The sequence below is a fragment of the Vulpes vulpes genome, chromosome 2, assembly GCF_048418805.1.
Source record: "Vulpes vulpes isolate BD-2025 chromosome 2, VulVul3, whole genome shotgun sequence".
Taxonomy (NCBI): domain Eukaryota; kingdom Metazoa; phylum Chordata; class Mammalia; order Carnivora; family Canidae; genus Vulpes; species Vulpes vulpes.
The window spans coordinates 45,692,849-45,718,785 of record NC_132781.1 but is presented as its reverse complement, the minus strand read 5'-3'; the positions used below and the strand labels follow the sequence as shown (position 1 = coordinate 45,718,785).

Genomic DNA, 25,937 nt, shown 5'->3' with positions numbered 1-25,937 from the left:
CAGGCTCCATGCAGGGAGCCTTATGTGGGACTCGATCCTGGGACTCCAGGATCACACCCTGGGCCAAAGGCAGGAGCTAAACCGCTGAGCCACCCAGGGATACCCCCCTCAATCAGGAAATTTTAAATTTAAATATTGAATTAGTGTTAATTTTTTTAGGTGTGATAATGATAGTGTGTGATATCAAGTTATAAAATGTCCTTATTCTTGGGCAGCCCCAGGGGCCCAGCAGTTTAGTGCCACCTTTGGCCCGGGGTGTGATCCTGGGAACCCGGGATCAAGTCCCACATCGGGCTCCCTGCATGGAGCCTGCTTCTCCCTCTTCCTGTGTCTCTGCCTCTCTCTCTCTCTCTGTCATGAATAAGTAAATAAAATCTTTAAAAAAAATAAAATGTCCTTATTCTTAGTAGAGGCCTGCTAAAATGCTTAGAGGTGAAATTTCATGATGATTATACTTACCTTAAAATGGTTCAAGAGAAAATATGTATATATGGATGTATGGGAGTTAATAAGCTATTGAGAAACAATAGGTCCATTCTCAGTCCCCTGTACTCTGTGCTAAGGCAAGAACTTGAAGCTTTGCCAGTTGACTCCATGTAAGGAGGCTTTACTCTGTAGGGGTCTAGAGAGAAAAAAGATTGGAAGAGGAAGAAACTTGTTTTTCTGTCTGCTCCCTAATTAGAATCCACATGGAAAGAATGATTTGGACCTTTACCTTATACTGTTTACAAATGCTAACTCAAAATAGCCCAAGGATCTAAACTTCAGTTCTAAAACTATAAACTTTTTAGAAGAAAATTTAAAGCAACAGCTTATGACATCAGCTGACAGTATTTTCTTGGGTATAACACTGAAGACACTGCAACAAAAGGAAAGATAGACAAATTGGACTTCGTGAAAATTAAAACACTTTGTACATAAAAAGACAATATCAACAGAGTAAAAAGGCAACCCACAGAGAAGCACCTGGCTGGCTCAGTCAGTAAAGCATGTGACTCTTAACCGTGGGGTTGTAAATTCGAGCCCCACATTAGGCAGAGATTACTTAAAAAAATAAAAAAAGATTTTTTTTAAAAAGTCAACCCACAGAATGGGAGAAGACATTGGTAAATCACATATCTGATAAGGGATTAATAGCTGGAATAAATAGAGAACTCTTAGACTCAACAACAAGAGAACAAACAACCTGATTTAAAAATGGGCAAAAGGGACACCTGTGTGGCTCAGGTGGGTAAAGTGTCTAACTTCTGCTCAGGTCCTAGATCAAGCCCTGAGTTGGGCACCCTGCTCAGCTGGTAGTCTGCTTCTCCCTCTTCTGACCCACCCCCTACTTGTGTTCTCACTCTCAAATGAATAAATGACCTTTTTTTAAAAATGGGCAAAGAACTAGAGTAGACATTTCTCCAAAGAGGATATATAAATGGTCAACAATATGAAAAGGTGCTCTTAACATCACCAATCACCAGGGAAATGCAAATCAAAACTACAATGAGATAGCACCTCACATTCATTAGGATGGCTACTAGAGAAAAAAAAAAACAGAAAATAGCACACATCGGAGAGAATGTGGAGAAACTAGAGCCCTTGTACACTGATGGTGAGAACATAAAGTGGTATAGTCATTATAGAGAATGTTATAATTCCTCAAAAAATTAAAACTAAAATTACTGTATGATCCAGCAACCTGACTTACGTATTTATACCCCAAAGAATTGAAAATAGAACTTAAAAGATATTTGCATGCCAATGTTCATGGCAGTATTTTTCATAGCCGAAAATGGAAACAACCCAAATGTCCATCCACAGATGAATGGATAAACAAAATGTATAATACAATAGACTATTATTCATCCATAAGAAGAGATGAAATTCTGGTATATGCTACAACAAGGATGAGTCTTGGGAATAGTATGCTAAGTGAAATGAACCAGGCATAAAAGGAAAGGAATTATATGATTCCACTTATCTGAAGTACCTAGAGCAGACAAATTCATAGAGACAGAACATAGAATAGAGGTCACCAGGGGCTAGGGAGGGGGAAGAATGGGGAGTTATCTTTTAATGAGTACAGAGTTTCAGTTTGGGATGGTGGCAAAGTTCTAGAAATACATGGTGGTGATGATTGCACAATGTTGTGAATGTACCTAATGCCCTGAACTGTACACTCAAAAATGGCTAAAATGTAAATGTCAAAAATATGTAAATTTTGACAAAAGAACAAAAATGTGTATTTTGCCACCATAAAAAATTAATTAGAAAAATTGTTTTATCTCACCTCCTCAAATTTTTTATCATACTATTCCAGAAGAAAATTTTAAATTAAAAAAAAAAGTTAGAGCATCCATTTGCTTTTCAAAACTTTGAATCAGGGATGCCTGGGTTGGTTCAACAGTTGAGTGCCTGCCTTCAGCCCAGGGTGTGATCCTGGAGTCCTGGGATCGAGTTCCACATCAGGCTCCCGGCATGGAGCCTGCTTCTCCCTCTGCCTGTGTCTCTGCCTCTCTCTGTGTCTCCCATGAATAAGTAAATAAAATCTTAAAGAACAACAACAACAACTTTGAATCAATTGCAGAATTAACTTGGTGTCTAAAGAAAAGAATGAATTATTGCAGCTTAGTTCTTAATTGCACTAAAGAACAATTATACAACATTGAATTTATCATCGTTTTGGGAGTAAGATAAAGAATATCCATTGTTAGGCAAGAAGAGTTTTGCTGTTATTATTCACCACAATCTTTTTGTTTGGATTAGGATTTTCAGGGTTAACCTAATTTGAAACAACAACAAAAAAAAAAAACACAGAAAAAAGAATGATCTCTATAATGTACCAGACACACATGGGGTATAGTCCTCATAATGTTTTCGACTAGAATAAATTTAGAACAGGCAAGCACACTTTTTTGTTTGTTTGTTTAAGATTATATTCATTTATTTTAGCGCAAGCACAGGGAAGAGCAGAGGGAGAGGGACAATCAGACTCTGTGTTGAGTGCAGAGCCCGACACTGGGCTGGATCCCAGGACCCTGAGATTGTGACCTGAGCCAAAATTAAGAATTGGGGAGTAAACTGACTGAGCCACCCAGGTGTCCCAAATGTACCTTTTAAGCTAAATAAAATCTTTTCTAATTTTCCTTTTTGTGTTAGCTGAGTTTTTTCTGTATTATATTTAAATATTAATAAAATATCTGATATTAACTCATTACATAGTAATGTTTTATGAAATTTCAATATATACATGTACAGTTGCATCATACTGAATCACTAGTGTAAAAGATATTTCTTATTATGGGTCTTTGTAAACAAAAATTTGAAAGATACTTTTCTAAACATTGTAATTTTGATTTTGATTTCTTTGACCCAAGAGTTGTTTGAGAGAATTTTTAGTTTTCATGTTATACATATTTTACTTTATTGCTTTACAGTCAAAGAGAGAATCTAGGGTATTTTTTTTTAAGATTTTATTTATCCATTCATGAGAGACACAGAGAGAGAGAGAGGCAGAGACACAGGCAGAGGGAGAAGCAGGCCCCATGCAGGGAGCCTGATGTGGGACTCCATCCCAGGTCTCCAGGATCATGCCCTGGGCTGAAGCTGGTGCTAAACCGTTGAGCCACCCAGGCTGCCCAGAATCTAGGGTATTCTATACTATTTCTCCTTGTTAGAAGAAAGGTATATTCTCACTGCTAGTGTATGTATTTGTGTGTTAGATCAACTTTGTGTATTTATGTATTAGATCATTTGTGTATATATGTATTAAACTTTGTGTTTTTATGTATTTATGTATTAGATGATCTTTGTTAATTTTATAGAGCATTTGTATATTTCTTTTATTAGCTTTTCAAATTGAAATAATTTCAGAATTAGTTGCAAAAATAGTGCCAAGAATTGCTGTGTGATATCCTTTGTTAAAAATAACAAAAAGTTGTGCAGCCCGGGTGGCTCAGTGGTTTGGCGCCACCTTGGGCTCAGGGCCTGATCCTGGGGACCCGGGTTCAAGTCCCGAGTCGGGCTCCCTGCATGGAGCCTGTTTCTCCCTCTGCCTGTGTCTCTGCCTCTCTCTCTCTGTGTTATACATATTATATAGTGTCTCTGTGTCTCTCATGAATGAATGGATAAAATCTTAAAAAAAAAAAAAAAAGTTAACCAAGTAAATTTTAAAAATCAAATTGACTTCAACTTCCCATCTAGCAAGTAGATAGAGAAGGACTGGAAAAAAGGAAATCATTAGCAAAGAATCCATTGTTCTAGGCAAAGTCACCCTCCAAAGGGGAACAGAGAGGGTCTATCAGTAAATTTCCTAGTGCTGACAGGGAGATTCCCATATTCTGGAGTCTTGAAACTGCACTCAGCTTAGTTATTAAGTTTTGGTTTACTGACTTGAGGCCATAACCTCAGTGATGCCATTTTGGGCCTCTGATTTATTTTCAACATCTTTTTTCAGTTTCCCCAAATGTTAACACTTTATTATATTTACTTTATGATTCATTCTCATTTTCACCCTTCCCTTCTTGCCCCACTCTCTCCCCGCCCCCACTATCCTCCCTCTGTCAGCCGTTCACTCAAGTATTTTCAACATAGTTTAGGTGGAGAATACTCTGGAACAAAGACTCCATGTATTGTGTTATTCCCACACCCAAGCCTTTTTATGATGTATTATTGAAGGTTTGGTTCACTGGCTGGAAATTATAAAACAAAAAATCAGCATTCTGTCCTCTAAGTAGAAAGTCCAGTCTCTCTGTCGCTGAGACCAATGGGGAGGGTTCATTCCCCATTGACATGACATGATCCAGAGAGCCTCATGTCCCAGTGTTTTGCGGGTCTTCCCTCCCATTTCAAGTTCAGTGGCTAGGAGTTTCCCTTGAAATAACAAATTTGTGCTTTTTTTTGTTTGTTTCTTCATGAAGGCCTGAGGATGAGATGTTTTTGAACAATCTCTCTAGAGGTTACTTTGTGGGAAAGGACCCTAATGCTCCCCCTTTCTACAGAGAAGAAGGAAACAAAAAATTTCAGAAGAAGGATTATGTGGGAGCCACAGTGCTGTACTCTAAGGTAAGGCAACCCCATCTCGGCAGGAGGGGCTATGTTAACAATTTAGCAATGCATATTTCTTCAAAAGATAGAACCTTCTTGCTGAATTCTGTAGCCAGTGGTTGCTTTGTTATTTGTGAATTGAATCTGAAAAAGAAAACTGGTAGAATTCTGCTGTTGGTTATGTGCCAAAACCATGGGTAGTTTGTAAGTATGTCTTTAAATTCCGCCCAGAAACTTCTATTCTCAAATTCCCTCAGACTCCTTGTAGCACTCTAGGCTTATTGGACCCCTGGCTCAGCCTTGCCCATGTCTGTCAGCTGCCATTGACTTGTGTGCCATTTTTATCTGATGACTGATGAGGCTATTGGGTTGGTAGTCCCAATTTAGAGAGCAGCTGGATTTTTGGTTAGTCACAATGTTATTTTACAACCAGTATGACTTAGATTAAGTTTGAAAGGAAAATAAACTCAATTGCCACAGCCTATTTGAACTCTTTTGAAGGTTGTCAACAGATACAGAAATACCTAGGAGATATTGTGGCTTTGGTCCCAGACTACTGCAGTAAAGCAATCAAATGAATTTTTTGGTTTTTCAGTATGCATAACAGTTGTTTATACCATACCATTATCTGTTAAGTGTGCAATAGCATTCTATATAAAAAAAAAACAATGTACAGGGCAGCCTGGGGGGCTCAGTGGTTTAGCACCGCCTTCGGCCCAGGGTGTGATCCTGGAGACCTGGGATCAAGTCCCACGTCAGGCTCCCTGCGTGGAGCCTGCTTCTCCCTCAGCCTGTGTCTCTGCCTCTCTCTCTCTCTCTTTCTCTCTCTGTGTCTCTCATGAAAAAATAAATAAAATCTTTAAAAAAAAAAAAAAGTACATACCTTAATTTAAAAATACTTTATTGCTTTTAGTAAGTCATCATTGATCACAACTCACCATAACAAATATAATAATGATGAACAGTTTGAAATATTGCAAGAATTAATAAAATGTGACACAGACACAATGTGAGCAACTGCTGTTATGTGGTACTGATAGACTTGTTCAATGCAGGCTTGCCACAAACCTTTAATTCATTGTAAAAAATAAAAATAAAAAAAATTAAAAAGCCATGTCTGTGAAGCACATAAAACAAAGTATTGCCTGTATTTAAAATTACACAAAGGGGGCACCTGGGTGGCTCGGTTGAGCATCCGCCTTTAGCTCAGGTCATGACCTCGAAGTCCTGTGATTGAGTCCTAAATCTGGCTCCCTGCTCAGTGAGGAGCCTGCTTCTCTCTCTCCCTCTGCCCTTCACCCCCCTGCTAATGCTTGCACTCTCTCTCTCTCTCTCTCTCTCTCTCTCTCTCTCTCTCAAATAAATAAATCTTTAAAAACAATCACACTAAGCATCACTGAACTAGGTTTTGATGAAAAAGAGTGGTTTTTAACAGTCTGCTGCTCTGATTTTCCTGCTTCCATGGTTCAAACTGAAACAAGATCCCTGAGAGACTTCCTTCCATAATATTTAAGAGATAAATATATGCCTAGAGGAAGAATGTGCCAATGTCCTGCACGAGGTCTGTGATCTTGTGTATTGAAAGAATGAGTGTGAATTTGAAGGGTACCCCTACTCTGAATCTGTAACACGGCTAAACTTAATGCTTGGAATGAATTTTCCAAAACTATCAGACTTGTACAACAGCCTTGGTTAACTTATAAAGGCAGGGGTTGTAATGTTAGGACATTATGTATTTAGTTGAATAATGTAAACATTAGTGAATGCTGATGAATAAAGTCTCATTAGATGTAATGATACACTAATAAATGGCTTAATAGTTCTTTTTCATAGCTAATCTCTTCAACTCTATGTATGTACATCAGAAATGTGATCACATGGAAAGCTCAAGGAAAACAAGTAAAAAAACGAAATCAGACAAAAAATTAAGGTTTGCTCTGGATGTGGTGGGAGATGAGCCTTCCTATTTCATGAAGCTAGTATTTTTGGTGATTATGGTACTTTGTGATTTTCTACAAAGCGGCTATTTTCTTTTTAAAAATAATATTTGTTGTTTTTATCTGATTATAAAAGTAGTACATTTTGTAATTTACTTGGAAAATAGAAGCATAAGGAGTGAAAAAAAAAAAATCCCATAGTCAATGATAGGCACTGTTAACATTTTTACTTATATCCATCCAGATGCCTTTTCCTCTGAAAATATGTTTTGCTTTGACAAAATTGGGATAATGCTACACTTACTGTTTTGTAACCTGCTTTTTTCCCCTCAACAATTTATTATGACCATTTTCTCGTGTTATTAAATTTTCCACTAGTACATAATTTTTTACGGCTAGCTTAGTGTTCCATTACAAAGAATTATACTTGATTTAACATCTCCTAATGTTGGCAGATTGCTTGGTACTGTAAAGCTACAAAGGAGTGTCTTTCTATGTAAATATTTTTACACATCTCATTGTTTTCTTAGGATAAATTCCCAGAAGAACAATTGCTGGGTCAATTGAATCTATTTCTTTAAGGCTTTTGGTACTTGATACTGAATTGTTTTCTAGAAAAGAACTAGTTAACAGGGATACCTGGGTGGCGCAGCGGTTTGGCGCCTGCCTTTGGCCCAGGACGCGATCCTGGAGACCCACGTTGGGCTCCCGGTGCATGGAGCCTGCTTCTCCCTCTGCCTATGTCTCTGCCTCTCTCTCTCTCTGACTATCATAAATAAAATAAAAAAATTAAAAAAAAAACTAGTTAACAACCTTTCTAGTAAAGCAAGGGAACATTCATTTTTCTATATCCTAAGCAATACTAGTTATTAAGATTTTATTTTATCTATTTCTTTTTGAATATGAAATATGTTTACATAGTTTGAACTCGAAAGGTATAAGAGTATATATACAATACAGTCTATTTCTTCTGTCCCCTAGCCACCTTTTACCCAACACCAGAAGCTAGCACTGTTAAGTATATCTTTCCAGGGGCACCTGGGTGTTTCAACCCAGTTTGGTTAAGTGTCCAACTCTTGATTTCAACTCAGGTTGTGATCTTAGGGTTGTGGGATCAAGCCCTGCCTTGGGCTCTGTGCTCAGTGCTCAGCACTGAGTCTGCTGCAGATTCTCTCTCCCTCTGCACCTCCCTCTGATCACGCTCTCTCTCTGAAGAAATAAATCTTTTTAAAAAATGTATCTTGAGACACCTGGATGGCTCAGTTGGTTAAGCGTCATAATTTGCTTAGGTCATAATCCTGGGGTCCTGGGATCGAGCCTCATGTTAGACTCCCTGTTCAGTGGGAGTCTCCTTCCTCCTCATACTCCTGCTCTCTCTCTCAAATAAATAAAATATTTTTAAAAAATGTATCTTTCCTGGGGATCCCTGGGTGGCTCAACAGTTTAGCGCCTGCCTTCGGCCAAGGGCTTGATCCTGGAGTCCCGGGATCGAGTCCCACATCGGGTTCCCTGCATGGAGCCTGCTTCTCCCTCTGCCTCTCTCTGTCTCTCTCATGAATAAATAAGTAAAATCTTTAAAAAAAAATTTTTTAATGTATCTTTCCAGAGGCACTTTGGCATATGTAAATAAATACAAATTCTCTCTCATTCCTGCACACACATACACTCTGTATGTAAATAACAGTCTATATACACTGTTCAGACCCATGCTTTTTTCACTTTATAGTATCTGGAAGATCATTCTATATCAGTACGTTAAGATCTTCCTTATTCTTCTTTTTTTTATAGGTATGTGATATTCCATAATATGGATGTATAGTAATTTATAGTATAGTAATTTATTTAACCAGTGTCCTATAGATCAATATATATTTGATCTAAGTTGTTGCCTATCATTTGCTCCAAACAACTCTGTGTTGAAGGGCACCTGAGTAGCTCAGTTGGTTAAGTGTCTGCCTTCAGCTCAGGTAATGATCTCAAGGGTCCTGGGATCAAGCCCCATGTTGGGCTCTCTGCTCAGTGGGAAGTCTGCTTCTCCACTCTGTGAGCTCACTTGCTCTCTCTCTCTCAAATACATAAAATCTTAAAAAAAAAAAAACAACTCCATGTTGAGAAATTGTGCGTATGTTATTTTGCACATATCTCTAGGGTAAGTGCTTATTATCTGTAGGATAAATTCCTAGAAGAGGAATTGCTGGTGTAATGGAGATATAAATGATACAGATGTAAATGAACTATATATATATATTGTTAACTTGCTCTTCATTATCATGAGACCAACTTATACTCCCACTAGCTACCTATGAAAATGCCCCTTTACCCACTCCTTTGACAACTCACTGTGCTGTCAGTTGCATTTTTCTTTGCCCGTCTGATAGGTGAAAAATGGCATCTCAGTAGAGTTGGATTTTTTTTCCAGTTTATCAGATGAAAACTTTTTTTATTGTGGTAAAATATACATTACATAAAATGTTCCATTTTAACCATTTTTAAGTCTACAGTGCAGTGGCATTAAGTACATTCACAGTGTTGTGCAGCCATCACCATTAAACATTTCCAGAACATTCTCATCAACCAAAACAAACTCTGTGCCCATTAAACAAACAGTAACTCACCATACCTCCCTCCCCCTCACCCCAGACAACCTCTGTTCTACTTTCTATCTCTGTGATACTGCCAATTCCAAGTACCTCATGTAAGTGAATTTGTTCTTTTCTTTCTGGCTTATTTCCCTTACCATAATGTTTTCAAGATCCAGTAGAGTTTTAATTTGCATTTTGCTGATTACGAATAAGGTTGAGCATTTTTTCATATGTTTATGAGCCATTTTTATTTCCCATTAGAACTATCTATTCATATCATTTGCTTCTTTTCCTATTGAATTATTGGTCGTCATTTTATTGATCTGTAGGATCTAATCATAAAGAAATGAGCCCTTTGCTTGTGCTATGAGTTGTAGATACTTTTTCCGGTTCAATGTTTGCTTTTATTGGTTTTTGCTGTAAAGAACAGTTTTATATAGTCAAATTTATTAACCTTTCATGACCTCTGGGTTTTGTGTCATAGTTAGAAAGGGATTCTTTGGGGTTCCTGGGTGGCTCAGATAGTTAAGCATCTACCTTCGGCTCAGGTCAGGATCCTGGGGGGTCCTGGGATCGAACCCCGTATCGGGCTTCCTGCTCAGTGGGGAGTTGCTTCTCCCTCTCCCTCTGCCCGTCCGCCTTGCTCATGCTCTCTCTAAATAACTAACTAAATAAATAAATATCTTTTAAAAAGGTGGGGGGATTCTTCACTCTAGCATCACTTTAGTTTATTCCTACAATTCCTTCTAGTGCTCTAAGAGTTTCATTTTTTACATTAGTATTTTGATCCAGGGACACCTGGGTGGCTCAGCGGTTAAGCATCTGCCTTTGGTTCAGGGTGTGGTCCTGGGGTCTTGGAATCAAGTCCTACATTGGGCTCCCTGCCTGTGTGTCTGCTGCTTTCTGTCTCTCATGAATAAATAAATAAAATCTTAAAAAAAAAAAAAAGATTTTGATCCATTTGGAATTTATCCTGATGAAAGGTTTATCATAATTAGAGGGCCAACTTGCTACCTATTTGTCACAGTACTTTTATTGAATAATCCCTACCTTTTGTCCAGTGATTTGAGATGCTTCTTTTCTAATAGTTATTAATCTTTGCCAGTCTGGTGATAGGAAAAAGGGAAATCTTGTGTGCCTTTGTTTTCATATATTTTGCTATCTGCAAATGAATTAACTATTCGTTTTCTAAGAAATAAATATCATTAGTGTTTCTTCTTTTGTGAATTTTTATTCGTGCCACTCATTCTTGTTATGTGCACATTTGTGCTTCTAATGTTTTCTTCCATTTTCATTTATAGTTCACTTGGTTTGTAGCTGAAGCTGTATCTGATACTCCTGTGTTCAATTGCTTTGAATATTAATTTCCTCACTTGATTTTCTCAGCTTTGCTCTAACGTAGTTAAAAATGGAGCTGAGGGGGATCCCTGGGTGGCTCAACGGTTGAGCACCTGCCTTCAGCCCAGGGTGTGATCCTGGAGCTCCGGGATCGAGTCCCACATCGGGCTCCCCGCATGGAGCCTGCTTCTCCCTCTGCCTGTGTCTCTGCCCCTCTCTCTCTCTCTCTCTCTCTGTCTCTCATAAATCTCAAAAAAAAAAAAAAGGGGGGGGGGGGAGCTGAAGCACAAAGATCCAGTAACTTTCGCAATTTCATTCCATCTTTCATAGGAGAGCTCTTATTATCTGGGGGAAAAAAAAGACTTTAAAAATGTGAGTTTTCAGGGGCACCTAAGTGGCTCAGTTGCTTAAGCATCTGTCTTCAGCTCAGGCCATGATCCTGGAGTCCGGGGATAAAGCCCCACTTTGGCAGGCTCTATGCTCAGCATTGAGTCTGCTCCCTCTCTCTGCCCCTCCCCACTCATGTGCTTGCTTGCTCCCTCTCTCCCCCGCTCTCTCAAATAAATAGATAAAATCTTTTAAAAATAATAAAAATAATAAAAATGCTAGTTTTCAGAGCTCCTAGCTGCCTGGCTGGCTCAGCAGGTAGAGCATGAGACTCTTGATCTCAAGAGTTCAAGCCCATGTTGGAGGTAGAGGTTATGTTTTAAAATGCTAGTTTTCATTTATATCTTTAACCGGTTCATTGTTTTGCAGGGAATATCACATTCAAGGCCTCACACTGTAGACATTTCACTGTGTTATGCCAATCGCTCTGCAGCCCTCTTCTACCTGGATCAGTATGAAGTGAGTATTAGGGTGTCTGGTGTGATTGGAGAGGATCTGTAGGGGGTTCACTGGAAGACTAGACCTTCATCTCTGCTCCTACCTAAGAGCACTCAAACTGGACCGTGCTGCAGTTGGTTGAATTGGAAGAAAATTGGTATCCTCCCAAATTTATTCTTCTGATTCATTTTTCTCTTTCTCCTATTTCATTTTACCTATCACAGGTGATTGCGTGGGGTAGTATTGGTTGACAAGAGTCATGGCACATGGCACAGGGCCATGGACTATATCCAGTGGGTCAGCGGTTCTTAGTGTGGAGATTAGCTGTGAGATATGTTGCTAATAATACTTCAGGTTACAAGTGTTTGCAAACTGTTTACTTGTTTGTTTGTTTCTTAATAAGTAGAGCATGTTCAAGATTATCCCTGCAGTAATACAGCTCACCTTCAATACGCATTTTGAATAGGCTAGTAAAAGTTGCACTGAAACACCTGTGTATGCTTATGAGGGAGTGGTCTTTCTTCTTCCCTAATTGAGGTCTAAAGACAAACCTGATACGTCCATTTTGGAATTCCACAGGAACTTTTAAAATACACCCTAGAGTTAAGAACTATTTGAATAATCACAAGTTCACACTTACTGCCCTTGGAACCAAAAGAGACAAGCCAAGAGGGTGCACCTGGGTGGCTCAGTTGGTTGGGTGTCCGACTCTTGATTTCAGCTCAGGTCATGATCTCAGGGTCCTGAGATTGAGCCCCACATCAGGATTTTCACTGGATCGTGCAGCCTACTTAAGATTCTTTTTCCCTTTCCCTTTTCCCTCCCCACACTCACTCTTACCCTCTCTCTCTCTCTATCTAAAAATAAAATAAAATAAAATAAAAGAAGCAAGAGTTGAACTGTTGGCCCTAAGCAAAAAAGGCCTAGATAATTGAGAACAACAGTTGGAAGAACTGGGATCCCTGGGTGGCGCAGCAGTTTGGCGCCTGCCTTTGGCACAGGGCATGATCCTGGAGCCCCGGGATCGAGTCCCACGTTGGGCTCCCGGTGCATGGAGCCTGCTTCTCCTTCTGCCTATGTCTCTGCCTCTCTCTCTCTCTCTCTGACTATCATAAATAAATAAAAATTTAAAAAAAGACCAGTGGGAAGAACTTGTGAAAATTTAACCCTTTATAACTTTCCTATATTGGTTATTTCTATTTCCCTTAATTATGATACAGTAAATACATACATTGTTCCAGATACTCTTTTTAGCAGCTTAGATATATTACCTTATTTCTTTTTTTTATATTACCTTATTTCATCCTTAAAACAACCCTGTGAAGTATCCCTGTTTTTCAGATAAGAATGCTAAGACACTGAGAAATTTAGCTGCTGCACAAGATCATACAGCTACTAAGGCAATCAATAGTGGAACTCAGATCCTTCTAAGCCTACCCTGTTAATCACTGCAATTCTTCTCTCTGTAAGACTTTTTTCCCCTCAAAATAGGAATATTTAATAAGACAAACACAGTATCTTCAGCAAGTATTACTTAATCACTCAAAAGATCAGAAAGTAGAATATGATTTAAAGAAATAAGCACATGGTGGTAATTGCTCCATTTTTAATCATCATTAATTTTCCTGTAGATTTTTGTTGAAATTTTCAGTAGACATTGAAGAATCAGGACCAAGGGTCATTTGAGGATTTCTTTTCTGTTTTCAGATGTGTCTTAAAGATATCACGAGAGCACAGATGCATGGGTATCCAGAAAGATTGCAACCCAAGGTGATGTTGCGTAAGACTGAATGTCTGGTAACCCTGGGGAGACTGCAGGAGGCAGGCCAGACCATCAGGGATCTTGAAAGTAACTTTGCCGCCAAACCAACCCTAGCAGCTGCCCAGTTTCAAATTCTGCAGAGAAACCTCTGTCGTCTGAAAAGAAAGGTACAAGAGAAGGGGAATCTCACAGAAACCTACACAGCAACTCTAACCAAAACCTTTGAGGATATGGACCTAAGGGAAGAGAATGAACAGATTTCCAGTGCATCGTCATCTGTCAGCCTATGCATAGACCCCTTAAAAGGCCGCTATCTGATTGCTACAAAAGATATTCTCCCGGGAGAGCTCTTGGTGAAGGAGGATGCTTTTGTGAGTGTCCTTAACCCAGGAGAAATGCCACCAGGACTACATCATGGCCTAGAGAACAAATGGGATACCAGAGTTACCAATGGGGACCTCTACTGTCACCGATGTTTGAAGCATACTCTGGCCACAGTTCCCTGTGATGGATGCAGCTATGCGAAGTATTGCAGCAATGAGTGTATGCAGCAGGCCTGGGATCTTTATCATCAAATAGAGTGTTCTCTAGGGGGACTGCTGCTCACACTGGGTATCTTTTGCCACATTGCCCTGAGGTCGACTCTTTTAGCTAGATTTGAGGATGCAAGCAAAGTCATAAGGAAGCTTTGTAGTGAGATCAGTAACAAGGACATGTGTTCACCTGAGAGCGAGAATCTGGTACAAATACTCAATTATGACCTAGGAGAGGAGGGTGAGAGACATGGCAAAACAGTTAAGATCCCAGTTCCAGGATGTGATATTAACGGGAAATACGAAAATAACTATAATGCTGTCTTCAATCTCTTGGCCCATACTGAAAACCATAGCCCAGAATACAAATTCCTCTGTGCTCTAAGTGTCTCTGCACTGTGCAGGCAGCTCGAAGCAGCCGATTCCAAGAAGCCAGAAACAGCAGCACCTCCTGCCTTGTATTCAGAGTTGAATATCTGGGGAGTAGCCATGTTGAAGCACATGTTACAGCTGCAGTGTAATGCTCAGGCAATAACCACCATCCAGGAAACAGGTAAACCTGAGGGAAGCTTTGTTTGCCTTACAATGTTGTTCCTGGCATAGCTAAAATTTGGGGACAAAGAACTATGAGCAAAAACAGTAGTGATGGTCTAATGGGGAAAGGCAGCTAGCTATCTTTTGTTACCGTGATTATGCTCTTGAGTAGCTATGTGACCTTCACAAATTCTTTGATCCTACTCTGCCTCAGTTTTCTCATCTCAAAAATGAATAGTTGAATCCCACCTAACTTCACTGAGTTGTGACGATGATGTGTGTTTGTAAATATACTTTAAGGGACACCTGGGTGGCTCAGCGGTTGAGCATTTGCCTTCAGCTCAGGGAGTGATTCCGGGAGCTCAGGATCGAGTCTTGCATCAGGCTCCCCACAGGGAGCCTGCTTCTCCCTCTGTCCATATCTCTGCCTCTTTCTGTGTGTCTCTCATGAATAAATAAATAAAATATTTAAAAAATAATATTATAAATAAATAAACTTCAAAATTAAATCCTATTACTGAGGGGTTTTTTATGTGAATGAGAACTGAAATACTAAAGACTGGAGAAAGAAGAGGGATCTGCAGTTAAGTTACAGTATCAAAATCTTATTCATGTGACGGCAGCTACTCTGTCTCTTGTCTTTCCAATTGACAGATTTCCCCCATTCTTCTAAGTTTCCAAGAGAGCAGTTTGGCCAAGGACAGCTTTTCACACAGTACTACCATGAACTGTTGGCCAGCCTGTTTGCACTGTCCTTTGGTCAGTGGCCAACAGCCTAGGGGCCATCTCTAGACACAGACCAGCCTCTCCTGAACCAAGTCCTATAAATGAAGGTAGATGGAGATGTTGGATGTGCCCAGCATCATGAGTGACGCTGTACTGGCAACAGACACTATTAGAAAAATGATGTTTCTAGTTTTTCTATTGTATGCTCTCCATTTTAGCAGATAATGTCTTTCAATTCAATTAGGTCATTATACTTTTCCCAATTTTCTAACTAACTCTATTGAGGGGAAGAATTAGTATTACCTAAACCTAAGATTTATAGACAGACTGATATAAATGTGGCTTTAATAAACTCTATACATGCTTAGTTAGCACTTTTGATTTCTTTTTTTAAAGATTTATTTATTTATTTATTTATTCAGAGAGAGCGAAAGAGAGGCAGAGACACAGGCAGAGAGAAGCAGGCTCCATGCAGGGAGCCCGACGTGGGACTCGATCCGGGGTCTCCAGGATCACACCCCGGGCTGCAGGCGGCGCTCAACCGCTGCGCCACCAGGGCTGCCCAGCACTTTTGATTATCTCACTTTAGGTAGTCTGGAATTTTGTCAACCTTTTAAATGTATATTTTTATCTTTAATTTTAATGCAGCTCCCAAGTTATATGATGTGTAGGCATTTCACTAGAGGTGTTTTGGAGGAAGACTATCTTCCCCATCCTGAAGCACATGGAACACCCAAAAATAGCACTGGCTTCATCCTGTAATGCTAGGAAATACCATTACAATCTAGTCTCTGTTTTTTTTTTTTCTCTGCTTTCATTTGCTTCTTTGAGCCATTGCTACCTTCTAAAATACATCTGTTGAGTGTTTTTCCAGAATTATGTTTTCGCTTGGATACATTCACTAGCATTTTAAAAAATATTATTTTCATTTAGTTTTGTTTTTGTGAATATAAAAAAATAGTATATGGGGCTTCCAGATTAAATGGCAAGAAGTTACCAATTCCTGATTTTATAGTGTCTTGCCCCTAAAGTACTTAATAGGACAGACAAAAAAAGATACAAATGTCAGAAGCTCTGAAAACTGTAGAAACTATTGTTCAGGTAAACACAGCAGGCTGAATCCCTGAGATAGAATGGCCAAGTCATAGGGACCAAAGGAGTCTTCCATCCACTTTCCTTCAGTGGCCTACCCCTAACTGTCAAAGAATCTTAGCCTAGGATCCCTGGGTGGCGCAGTGGCCTCTCTCTCTCTGTGTGTGACTATCATAAAAAAAAAAAAAAAAAAAAGAATCTTAGCCTAAATGTTTTGCTTCATGTGCATGACATTTCATCATAGTTAGGTTTTTTATTTGGATAGCAGGTTTCAGGTAAAATTCTTAATTTTTTAAAAAGATTTTATTTATTTATTGATGAGAAACACAGAGGCAGAGACACATAGGCAGAGGGAGAAGCAGGCTCCATGCAGGGAACCTGACATGGGACTCGATCCCAGGACTCCAGGATCACACCCCAGGCCAAAGGCAGGTGCCAAACCACTGAGCCACCCAGGGATACCAAATTTTTTCTATATTTTTAAAATTAAAAACACTGATTCACAAGTAACATTATTTTAGTAAATTTTAAATGGATTGGGGGCACCTGGGTGGCTCAGTCAGTTGAGTGTCCAACTCTTGACTTTGGTGCAGCTCATGATCTCAGGGTCGTAAGATCAGAGCCCCAAGTTGGGCTCCATGCTCAGCACAAATCTGTTGAGATTCTTCTCTCCCTCTCTCTCCATCTCTCCCCCTGCTCTCTCTTGCTCATGCGTGCATGCATGCACTATCTCTCTATAAAAATAAATAAACCTTTAAAATGGTTTATTGTATTCCTTTCCCAATATTCTAGAGAAGAAAAAAATTTTAAAACCAGTTCACTGAGCAACAAGATAAAAATGATAAAGTGAACCTGCAAGTAATTATAAATAGGCTACACTCTAAAATAATCTTTCAGAATGGGTAAAAAGAAATTAAGTCCAACTATATTCTGCTTACAAAAGTAACACCTATAACAAAATAACACATTAATTAGTATTAATATGAAACAGAACCCAAGGTATCTAGTAAAAAGAAGGAATTTTATTTTTATAAAGGACACTTTCCACATTGGTTTTTTTTTTTTAATTTTGTTTTAAAGATTTTATGTATTTATTCATGAGATACACAGAGAGGCAGAGACATAGGAGAGGGAAAAGCAGGCTCCCTTTGGGGAGCCCAATGTAGGGCTCAATCCCAGGACCCCAGGATCACGTCCTGAGCCAAAGGCAGACGCTCAACCACTGAGCAACCCAGGTGCTTTCCGCATTTAAATACATCATCAACCTTAGGTCTCAGAAACATAGAGATTGGGATGCCTGGGTGCTCAGCTATTGAGCATCTGCCTTCGGCTCAGGGCATGATCGCAGGGTTCTGGGATCAAGTTCCACATCGGGCTCCCTACATGGAGCCTGCTTCTCCCTCTGCCTAGGTCTCTGCCTCTGTGTGTGTGTGTGTGTGTGTCTCTCATGAATAAATAAATAAAATCTTTTTAAAAAAGGAACACAGAGCTTGTGACTATAAAACAAAAATTAAGTATACAAGGAGAAACTGGTAAAAACTCCATATTGTGAGAAACTTTAATATGCCACTATGACTTTGATCAAATATATTAAAAATAAGGATATACAAGCCAAGATAACTAATATACTAGGGGATTCAGTACATATAGCTATCAAAACTGGTATCCATTAGACCAGGGTCATATGACTGGCCTGGGAGCAAATGGCCAAGAAAGAATTCCTGAGACGTTTTCAGCTCAAAAAGGTGTTTTTATTAAAGCATGGAACAGCACCCATGGGCAGAAAGAACTGCACTGGAATTGTGAGGAGTGATTGATTTTATACTTTTAAGTTGGGGGATGGGGTGTAGAGATAAAGGAAGTTTTCTAAAGGATTTTCATGTGTTAAGGAAAACTTAGAGGATCCTGGAGGTCTCTCAAGCTAAGGTTATTTTTTGCCTCTAGCAAAGCATTAACGTTAAGGCAGTTGTGAACTCCTTGAGGATTGTCATACTCTGCCTGTCTCAACTATTTGTCATTGAGCTGCAAGTTCTAAGGAAATTTAATTTTATCTATATTTCTTTTGCCTTTGTAGCACAAAAGCAGCCATTGACAATGCACAAATGCATGAGTATGACTGGGTTCCAATAAACTTTATTATGGACTCTGAAATTTGATTTCTTATAATTTTCACATCGTGAGCATTATTCATTTTTTTTTTCAGCCACTTCATAATGTGAACACAGGCGCCTGGGTGGCTCAATTGGTTAAGTGTCTGCCTTCGGCTCAGGTCATGATCCCAGGGTCCTGGGGTTGAGCCCTGCATCCCTGCTCAGTGGGGATCCTGCTTCTCCCTCTGCCACTCTTCGCCCTGGCTTGCACACTCTCTCTCTCTCTCTCTCTCTCTCTCTAATAAATAAATAAAATAGTCTTTTAAATGTGAACACAGGTCTTAGAGCACAGTCTGTACAAAAACAGGCAGCAGGTAGGATTCAGCACATAGGTTACAGTTTACAGACTCCTGATGTAGACAGAGATTTGGCAAATCTAATTACGGTATATATTTAGAAAAAAGAAAAGCCCACAATATTGGGAACAATGAAGGGGATATAGACAATAATATAAATTAATTTAAAAATTTTAAGCAAATACTTAATATAATTTTAGACTATTAAATTTGAAAACATGCAGTAGAAAACTTTGTAGAAAATCTAAATTTCCTACATTTTCTCAGGAGAACACTTGAAAAATCCAGTGACTGTGGAAGAAATTGAAAAAGATTATCAAAATATTTCCATGAAAACAAGCCAGACCCAGTCTTTTCTGTATAGTTCTTCAAAACTTCTAAGGACCTTATTCAGCCACAATTTAAAAAAATAAAGCAAAGAAAGAATATCTTTCAAGAAACAGATCATTTTTATACAATATAAAGTGTTCCAGGGTATGGGAGAACCTGGAGTCCTTTCCTACTCATTCTAGAAAGCCAAGGATATTCTCACTTGTGAGTATCTCTGAAGGAACCCTGAAAGAATCACTCCCATATCACATCCAGCAGTTTATTGAAGGAATTCTCATAGATGACCAAGAAGGGTTTCATCCAGAAATGCAAACATATGTTAATTTGGAGGGATATACAAGAAGGTTTGGGTAAATGCAGAGACAAGCCATAATCTCAGATGGAAAAACTGAAAACTAAAAACGACGGTTCCCCCACATTCACCAAATTAGTGTAATGTGGTTTTACATAAAATCACTATTGGATTTTTCTTGGAATTTGACAGTGATTGTAAAGTTCATCCTGAATAAGTGGTGAGAATAGCCATTTTGCAGAAGAATACTGAATTCTTGACCTCGGTCCCAGAGGAAGCGAGGTCCTTCAGAGGAAGCCAAGGCTGGTGCCCACCCACACCCTCCTAACACCCTCCATTTCAGAGCTCATCCTGTAAGACCATGTGGTGCTCACCAAGACTAAGATCAATAGTACCATTCTGAAGGTCCCCAGTGTAAATGTCTAACCTTCCCACTGGCTTGTTGGCAAAGGCCCTGGCCAGTGTCAACACTGGGAGTCTCATCTATAACGAAGGGGCTGGTGGAACCATCCCAGCAACTGGGGCCATATCCACAGGAGGTCCTGCTCCCACCACCACTGCTGCCCTGTGTGAGAAGATGGAAGCAAAGAAGAATCAGAGGAGCCCAATGATGATGTTCACTTTGGTCTTTTTTACTACACCTCTTCTATAACCTGTTCAGTAAAAAAGCTGAAAATAATAATAATAATAATAATAATAATAATAAAAGTTTTTTGAAAGATTTTATTTAGAGTGTGCACGCATGCACATGTGGGGAGGAGCAGAGGGAGGGAGAGACAGAGAAATCTCAAGCAGACTACCGCCTAGCTCTAGAACTGGAGGCAGGGCTGATCTCCACCCTGAGATCAGGAACTGAGCCAAAAATCAAGAGTCGGTGGCTTAACCAACAGCCACCCAGGTGCTCCAATAATAATAATAATAAACAGAAGAGGGGGCAGCCCAGGTGGCTCAGCGGTTTGGCGCCGCCTTCAGCCCAGGATGTGATCCTGGAGACCTTGGATAGAGTCCCGCATCGGGCTTCGTGCATGGAGCCTGCTTCTCCCTCTGCCTGAGTCTCTGCCTGTGTGTCTCTCATGAATAAATAAATAAAATCTTAAAAAAAATAAACAGTACTGAAGGGTCTTGGTACCATCAGATTTCATATCAACATTAAGCTACAGGGCAGCCCTGGTGGCGCAGCAGTTTGGCGCCGCCTGCAGCCCAGGGCGTGATCCAGGAGACCCTGGATCGAGTCCCACGTCGAGCTCTCTGCATGGAGCCTGCTTTTCCCTCTGCCTGTGTCTCTGCCTCTCTCTCTATGAATAAATAAATCTTTAAAAAAAAAACCATTAAGCTACAGTAATTAAAAACAGTGGTACTGATGTGATAGCCCCCTAAAAGTATTAAATTCTCCAAATCATTAAAAAGTTAGTGAACTGTAAACTGTAAAATATTAAACTGTAAAATATCTAGAAAAAGGTAAGTGAACACTTTCATGGTCTTAGGGTGAGAGCTTTGTAAAGCATAGAATATCCAATTTAGTTAATTAAAAGATAGATTTAACTTTAAGACCAAATATCAAAAATGCTATAATCAGTAAAAAAAAAAAAAAAAAAGAGAATGTGGGTGAAATAGATCCTTGAAGGAATGGCAATACGGGACTGGGAAGCCATAGATATGGGTTTGCACTCCACTGACTCTAACCACTAACCCTCTGTAAGAACTCAATCAGATTACTTAACCTTTCCGTGTGTCTCACTTAGTATACTTTTTTTTTTTTTGTATACTTTTAAAAAAATTCCAGTGTAGTTAACAGTGTTCTATTAGTTTCAGGTGTACAATATTTTCTCCATTCCCTTCCTCACCTCCCCTCGCCCCCACCCACCTCCCCTCTGGTAGCCATCAGTTTGTTCTCCATAGTTAAGAATCTGTTTCTTGAGGGGGCACCTGAGTGGCTCAGTGACTGAGCATCTGCCTTTGGCTTGGGTCATGGTCCTGGGATCGAGTCCTGCATCAGGCTTCCAGCAGGGAGCCTGCCTCTCCCTGTGTATCTTTCATGAATAAATAAATAAAACCTTTTTTTTTTTTTTAGATTTTATTTATTTATTCATGAGAGACACGGGGGCGGGGGGCAAGCTCCATGCAGGGAGCCCAATGTGGGACTCGATCCCACAACTCCAGAATCATGCCCTGGGCTGAAGGCAGATGCTCAACCGCTGAGCCACCCAGGCGTCCCTAAATAAAATCTTAAAAAAAAAAAAATCTGTTTCTTGGTGTGTCTCTTTTTCTTTGCTCATTTATTTATTAAATTCCACATATGAGTGAAATCATATGGTGTTTTTCTCTCTCTGACAAGCTTATTTTGTTTGCCATTATATTCTCTTACTCCATTCTTTTCAAGGCTAAATAATACTGCATTGTGTATATATACCACATCTTCTTTATCCATTCATCTATCAGTGGACATTTGGGCTGTTTCCATGGTTTGGCTGTTGTAAATAATGCTGCAATGAACACAGGGGTGCATAGTTAACGTTTCATATAAAGAAATATGAAATTCCATATTAAGGAATTACTATGGGTAAATACCCAGTAGGGTGATTACTGGATCATAAGGTAGTTCTATTTTTAGCTTTTTGAGGAACCTCCCAACTGTCTTCCACGGTGGCTGCACCAGTTTGCATTCCTACCAACAGTGCATGAGGGTTCCTTTTTCTCCACATCCTCGCCAACATTATTCCTGCTGGTCTTTTTATTATAGCCATTCTGACAGCCATTTGATTTGCATTTCCTTGATAATGAGTGATGTTGAGCATCTTTTCATGTGTTTGTTGGCCATTTGTATGTCTTCTTTGGAGAAATGTCTTTCTGCTTATTTATTAATTGCATTATTTGGTTTTTAGGTGTTGAATTGTATCAGTTCTTCATATATATTTTGAATACTGACCTTCATCAGACATGTCATTTACAGATATCTTCTCCCATTTAAGAAGGTTGGCTATTTACTTTGCTGTACAAAAGCTTTTTATTTTGAGGTAGTCCCAATAGTTTTTGTTTTTGTTTCCCTTGCCTCAGGAGACATGTCTAGAAAGATGTTGCTACCACCAAAGTCAGAGAAATGTCACTCAGTATGTCCATATGGATAATGAAAGGACTGGATGAACCTCCAGGCTTCTGGAGAAAATTGTTTGCAAAACTTACCTGAACAATTTCACCCACCCCTGTATGTTTGCCCTTTTGCAACTTTACTTGCTTTTTCTCCAATCAAGAAATCAAGTCTGTTTCCTTTGCCCCTGAATCTGGGCCAGCCCTGTGACTGACTTTGACCCGTGGAATGCAGTGGAAGTGACCTTATGTGACTTTTGAGTCTAAGTTTTGAGAGGCCTTGTAGCTTCCATGTCATTTTCTTGGAATGATGATGTGTGGCCATATGAACAAGCCTAGGTTAGCCTTCCTTTTGTTTTTAGCCTTGCCTTCATGAGGGTAAAAGACCATGTGCCTGATGAATGCAATCATATGAATAATTCCGGGCAAGACCAGCAGAAAACATGTGTAATTGAACAACGGGCAGATTTGCTGGCACAGAGCATTGTAAGCAAATGAAATAATTATTTTGTTTGTTTTTAAAGATTTATTTATTCACCGTAGAGAAAGCGGGGGCGGGCACACAAGTAGGGGGAAGAACAGAGGGAAAGAATCACAAGCAGACTCCCCACTACTCATGGCTTAATCTCACACCCCAAAATAGTGACCTGAGCCAAAATCTAGAGTCGGAAGCCCAATTGGCTGAGCCATGCAGGAGCCTCTGTATAAATATTTTTTTAAAGATTTTATTTATTTATTCATGACAGAGAGAGAGAGGCAGAGACACAGGCAGAGGGAGAAGCAGGCTCCATGCAGGGAGCCTGACGTGGGACTCGATCCTGGGTCTCCAGGATCACACCCCGGGCTGAAGGCAGCGCTAAACTGCTGGGCCACCAGGGCTGCCCTATATGAACATTTTTAAAGCATTTGATACCTGGAGGACATTTGTAAAATTGCCCTCCAGGGAAGTTGCACTAGTTATACACCCACCAGCAATGTTCACTTTTAGGTTTGAATCCAATCTGATTTTGATTTAGTCTGCTCATATTTCTAATCTTGTTAAATCCCTTTTTATTATTTCTTTGGAGTTCCAAAACCTCCCAGTTAGTGTTCCTATGGAATTTGATTAGCAGGTCTTTCATTAGCAGCACAGAAGGATTCAAGCATTAACTAGGATAGACTTTGACCAAAACCTATGAAAATGTATGGTATTATCTTTGCATAAATCCTATTTAATCAGAGTCCCTCAGACACCTGTCTTTTTGTTTTTTGTTTTAAGATTTTGTTTATTTATTCATGAGAGACACACAGAGAGGCAGAGACACAGGCAGAGGGAGAAGCAGGCTCCATGCAAGAGGCCGATGTGGGACTCGATCCTGGGTCTCCAGGATCACACCCCGGGCAGAAGGCGGCACTAAACCGCTGAGCCACCCAGGCTGCCCAGACACCTGTCTTTGATACTAATCTTAAGGCACATAACTGGCCATTGATGATATTCTAGACTGTGGTATGTGTGGTTCTATCTCAGAGGGAATGGCAGGTTTGAGATGTATCTGGAGTCATTACAAGGCTTAATGAGATTCCACATAGGTTCAGATTAATTCAGTGCCCTTTGCTTTCACTCTTCAACAACCAAGGAATCTACCTCCAGTTTGTGTCCTTGATTATTTGTGTGACATACACACAAATTTCTTACATCATAAAGTATCTACCAGAATAAGTATATTCTGAAAGTATTATGATTGAATTTTTTTTCTGTACTTGAATCTCATTTTATTATTATTTTTTTTAAGATTTATTTATTTAGGAAAGCCTGGGTGACTCAGGTGGCTCAGCGGTTTAGTGCCGCCTTCAGTCCACGTGTGGGCTGGAGTCCTGGAGTCCTGGGATCGAGTCCCACATCAGGCTCCCTGCACGGAGCCTGCTTCTCCCTCTGCTTGTGTCTCTGCATCTCTCTCTCTCTCTCTCTCTCTCTCTCTCTGTGTCTCTCATGAATAAATAAATAAAACCTTAGGGGAAAAAAGATTTATTTATTTATTTGTTTGTTTATTTGAGAGAGAGAAAGACATGAAGGAAGAAGCAGAGCAGACTCCGCTGAGTTTGGAGCCCAAGAAGGCCCAGTCTCACGACCGCAAGATCATGACCTGAGCTGAAATCAAGAGTCAGACACTTAACCACTTAGGACTCCCAGGTGCCCCCCTTGAATCCATTTTAAATGCACTAGGGGGTATTGCCAAAGTACACTTTTAGTAAAATAATCACTCCCTCTTTGTGTTTGCTTTTTTTTTTTTTTTTTATGTGTTTTTGCTTTATACACAAAATGTCACATATTAAATTTGATTGGTAAGGTCCTTATATATTCTCACTTTCCATTATCTCTGTTAACAGATGACTAATGCAAAATATTGGATAATTTTTAAGTCAATACTTAATTTTTAGAAATAATTGGAGAGAAACTCAACTCTGACATAAATATGCACCCCACTCAGTTCCTGGGCCTACTTATGTTAGAGAATAATCTATAAATAATTCACGAAGCTGACATTACTCACTGTATTGTGATAACTTTTTCTGGGAAAATTTTAGCAAATGTTTTAATATAGCTTTCCAGTTATCAGTAGTTGGGAATGCAAGTCAACTTCTTAATTATGCAGAGGCTGATTATTCAGACTACAAACTGTTCATGCCCTGTACTGCTCCTTCCTGCTGCCTACCTTTTAGCATTTTCACTGCTCATTAGCACATATACCAGAAGGTAGGCATTGGACAGGGGGAAAAGGAGGGGAGGCTAAAATCTGCTAAATACCTAAGTGAGGCTCTGATGAAAGATTTCAATACAATTTGTAGGGCTGTTGACTAAAATTGACTCATTTGGATTCCCTGTGAATTTTATTTACTTGTCCTATTCTTGTCCTCCGTAGCAACAGATAATAGAATTGTCGGCAGAGAGATGACATTATTCCTGTATTTAATGTTTTCCTTTCTAGAACATTTTCACATGATGGTTCATGATACTTTCTTTATTCATTACATTTGTAGACTACTTCATTTCTTCGGTGGTTGGTGTGTTGAGATTCCTGGCATACACAGTGATACCACAATTAGCTGAACATTTTTCATTTATCCAGAAAACTGAAAGTTTCCCTTTGAAGTACCAGCATCTTTCATATTTCAACCAGTTTTGTTGAAAATATACAATTTCCTCATGTTTACACCAAGGCTACTAAACACACTTTAAGCCTTTCTGGATGCCCAAGGTTATCTATCTTGTGCATGCATTATTCCTGAGATATGTATGGTTATTACAAAACCCAGTAGATATGCCATCAGTCTAGGAACCTCCAGTTAAGGGAGATGTTACAGTGTAAAGCTTGAGTGATACTAGTTTTTTTTGTTTCCCCTGAGGCTGTTATTCTTATAAAAGTTTTCTACTTCCCTCTCCTGTC

At 39.5% G+C, this 25,937-nt stretch overlaps 1 protein-coding gene across 2 annotated transcripts in view; it reads left to right on the top strand.

The window, feature by feature from the left end:
* SMYD4 (SET and MYND domain containing 4) overlaps positions 1-25,937 on the top strand; it is a 54,669-nt gene that overhangs the window by 19,750 nt on the left and 8,982 nt on the right. For both annotated transcript variants that reach the window (XM_026016281.2, XM_072747939.1), the window contains exons 3-5: positions 4,905-5,049; positions 11,645-11,734; positions 13,421-14,561. In XM_026016281.2, coding sequence (XP_025872066.1) covers positions 4,905-5,049; positions 11,645-11,734; positions 13,421-14,561 — 1,376 coding nt within the window. The remainder of the gene's footprint in view (positions 1-4,904; positions 5,050-11,644; positions 11,735-13,420; positions 14,562-25,937) is intronic.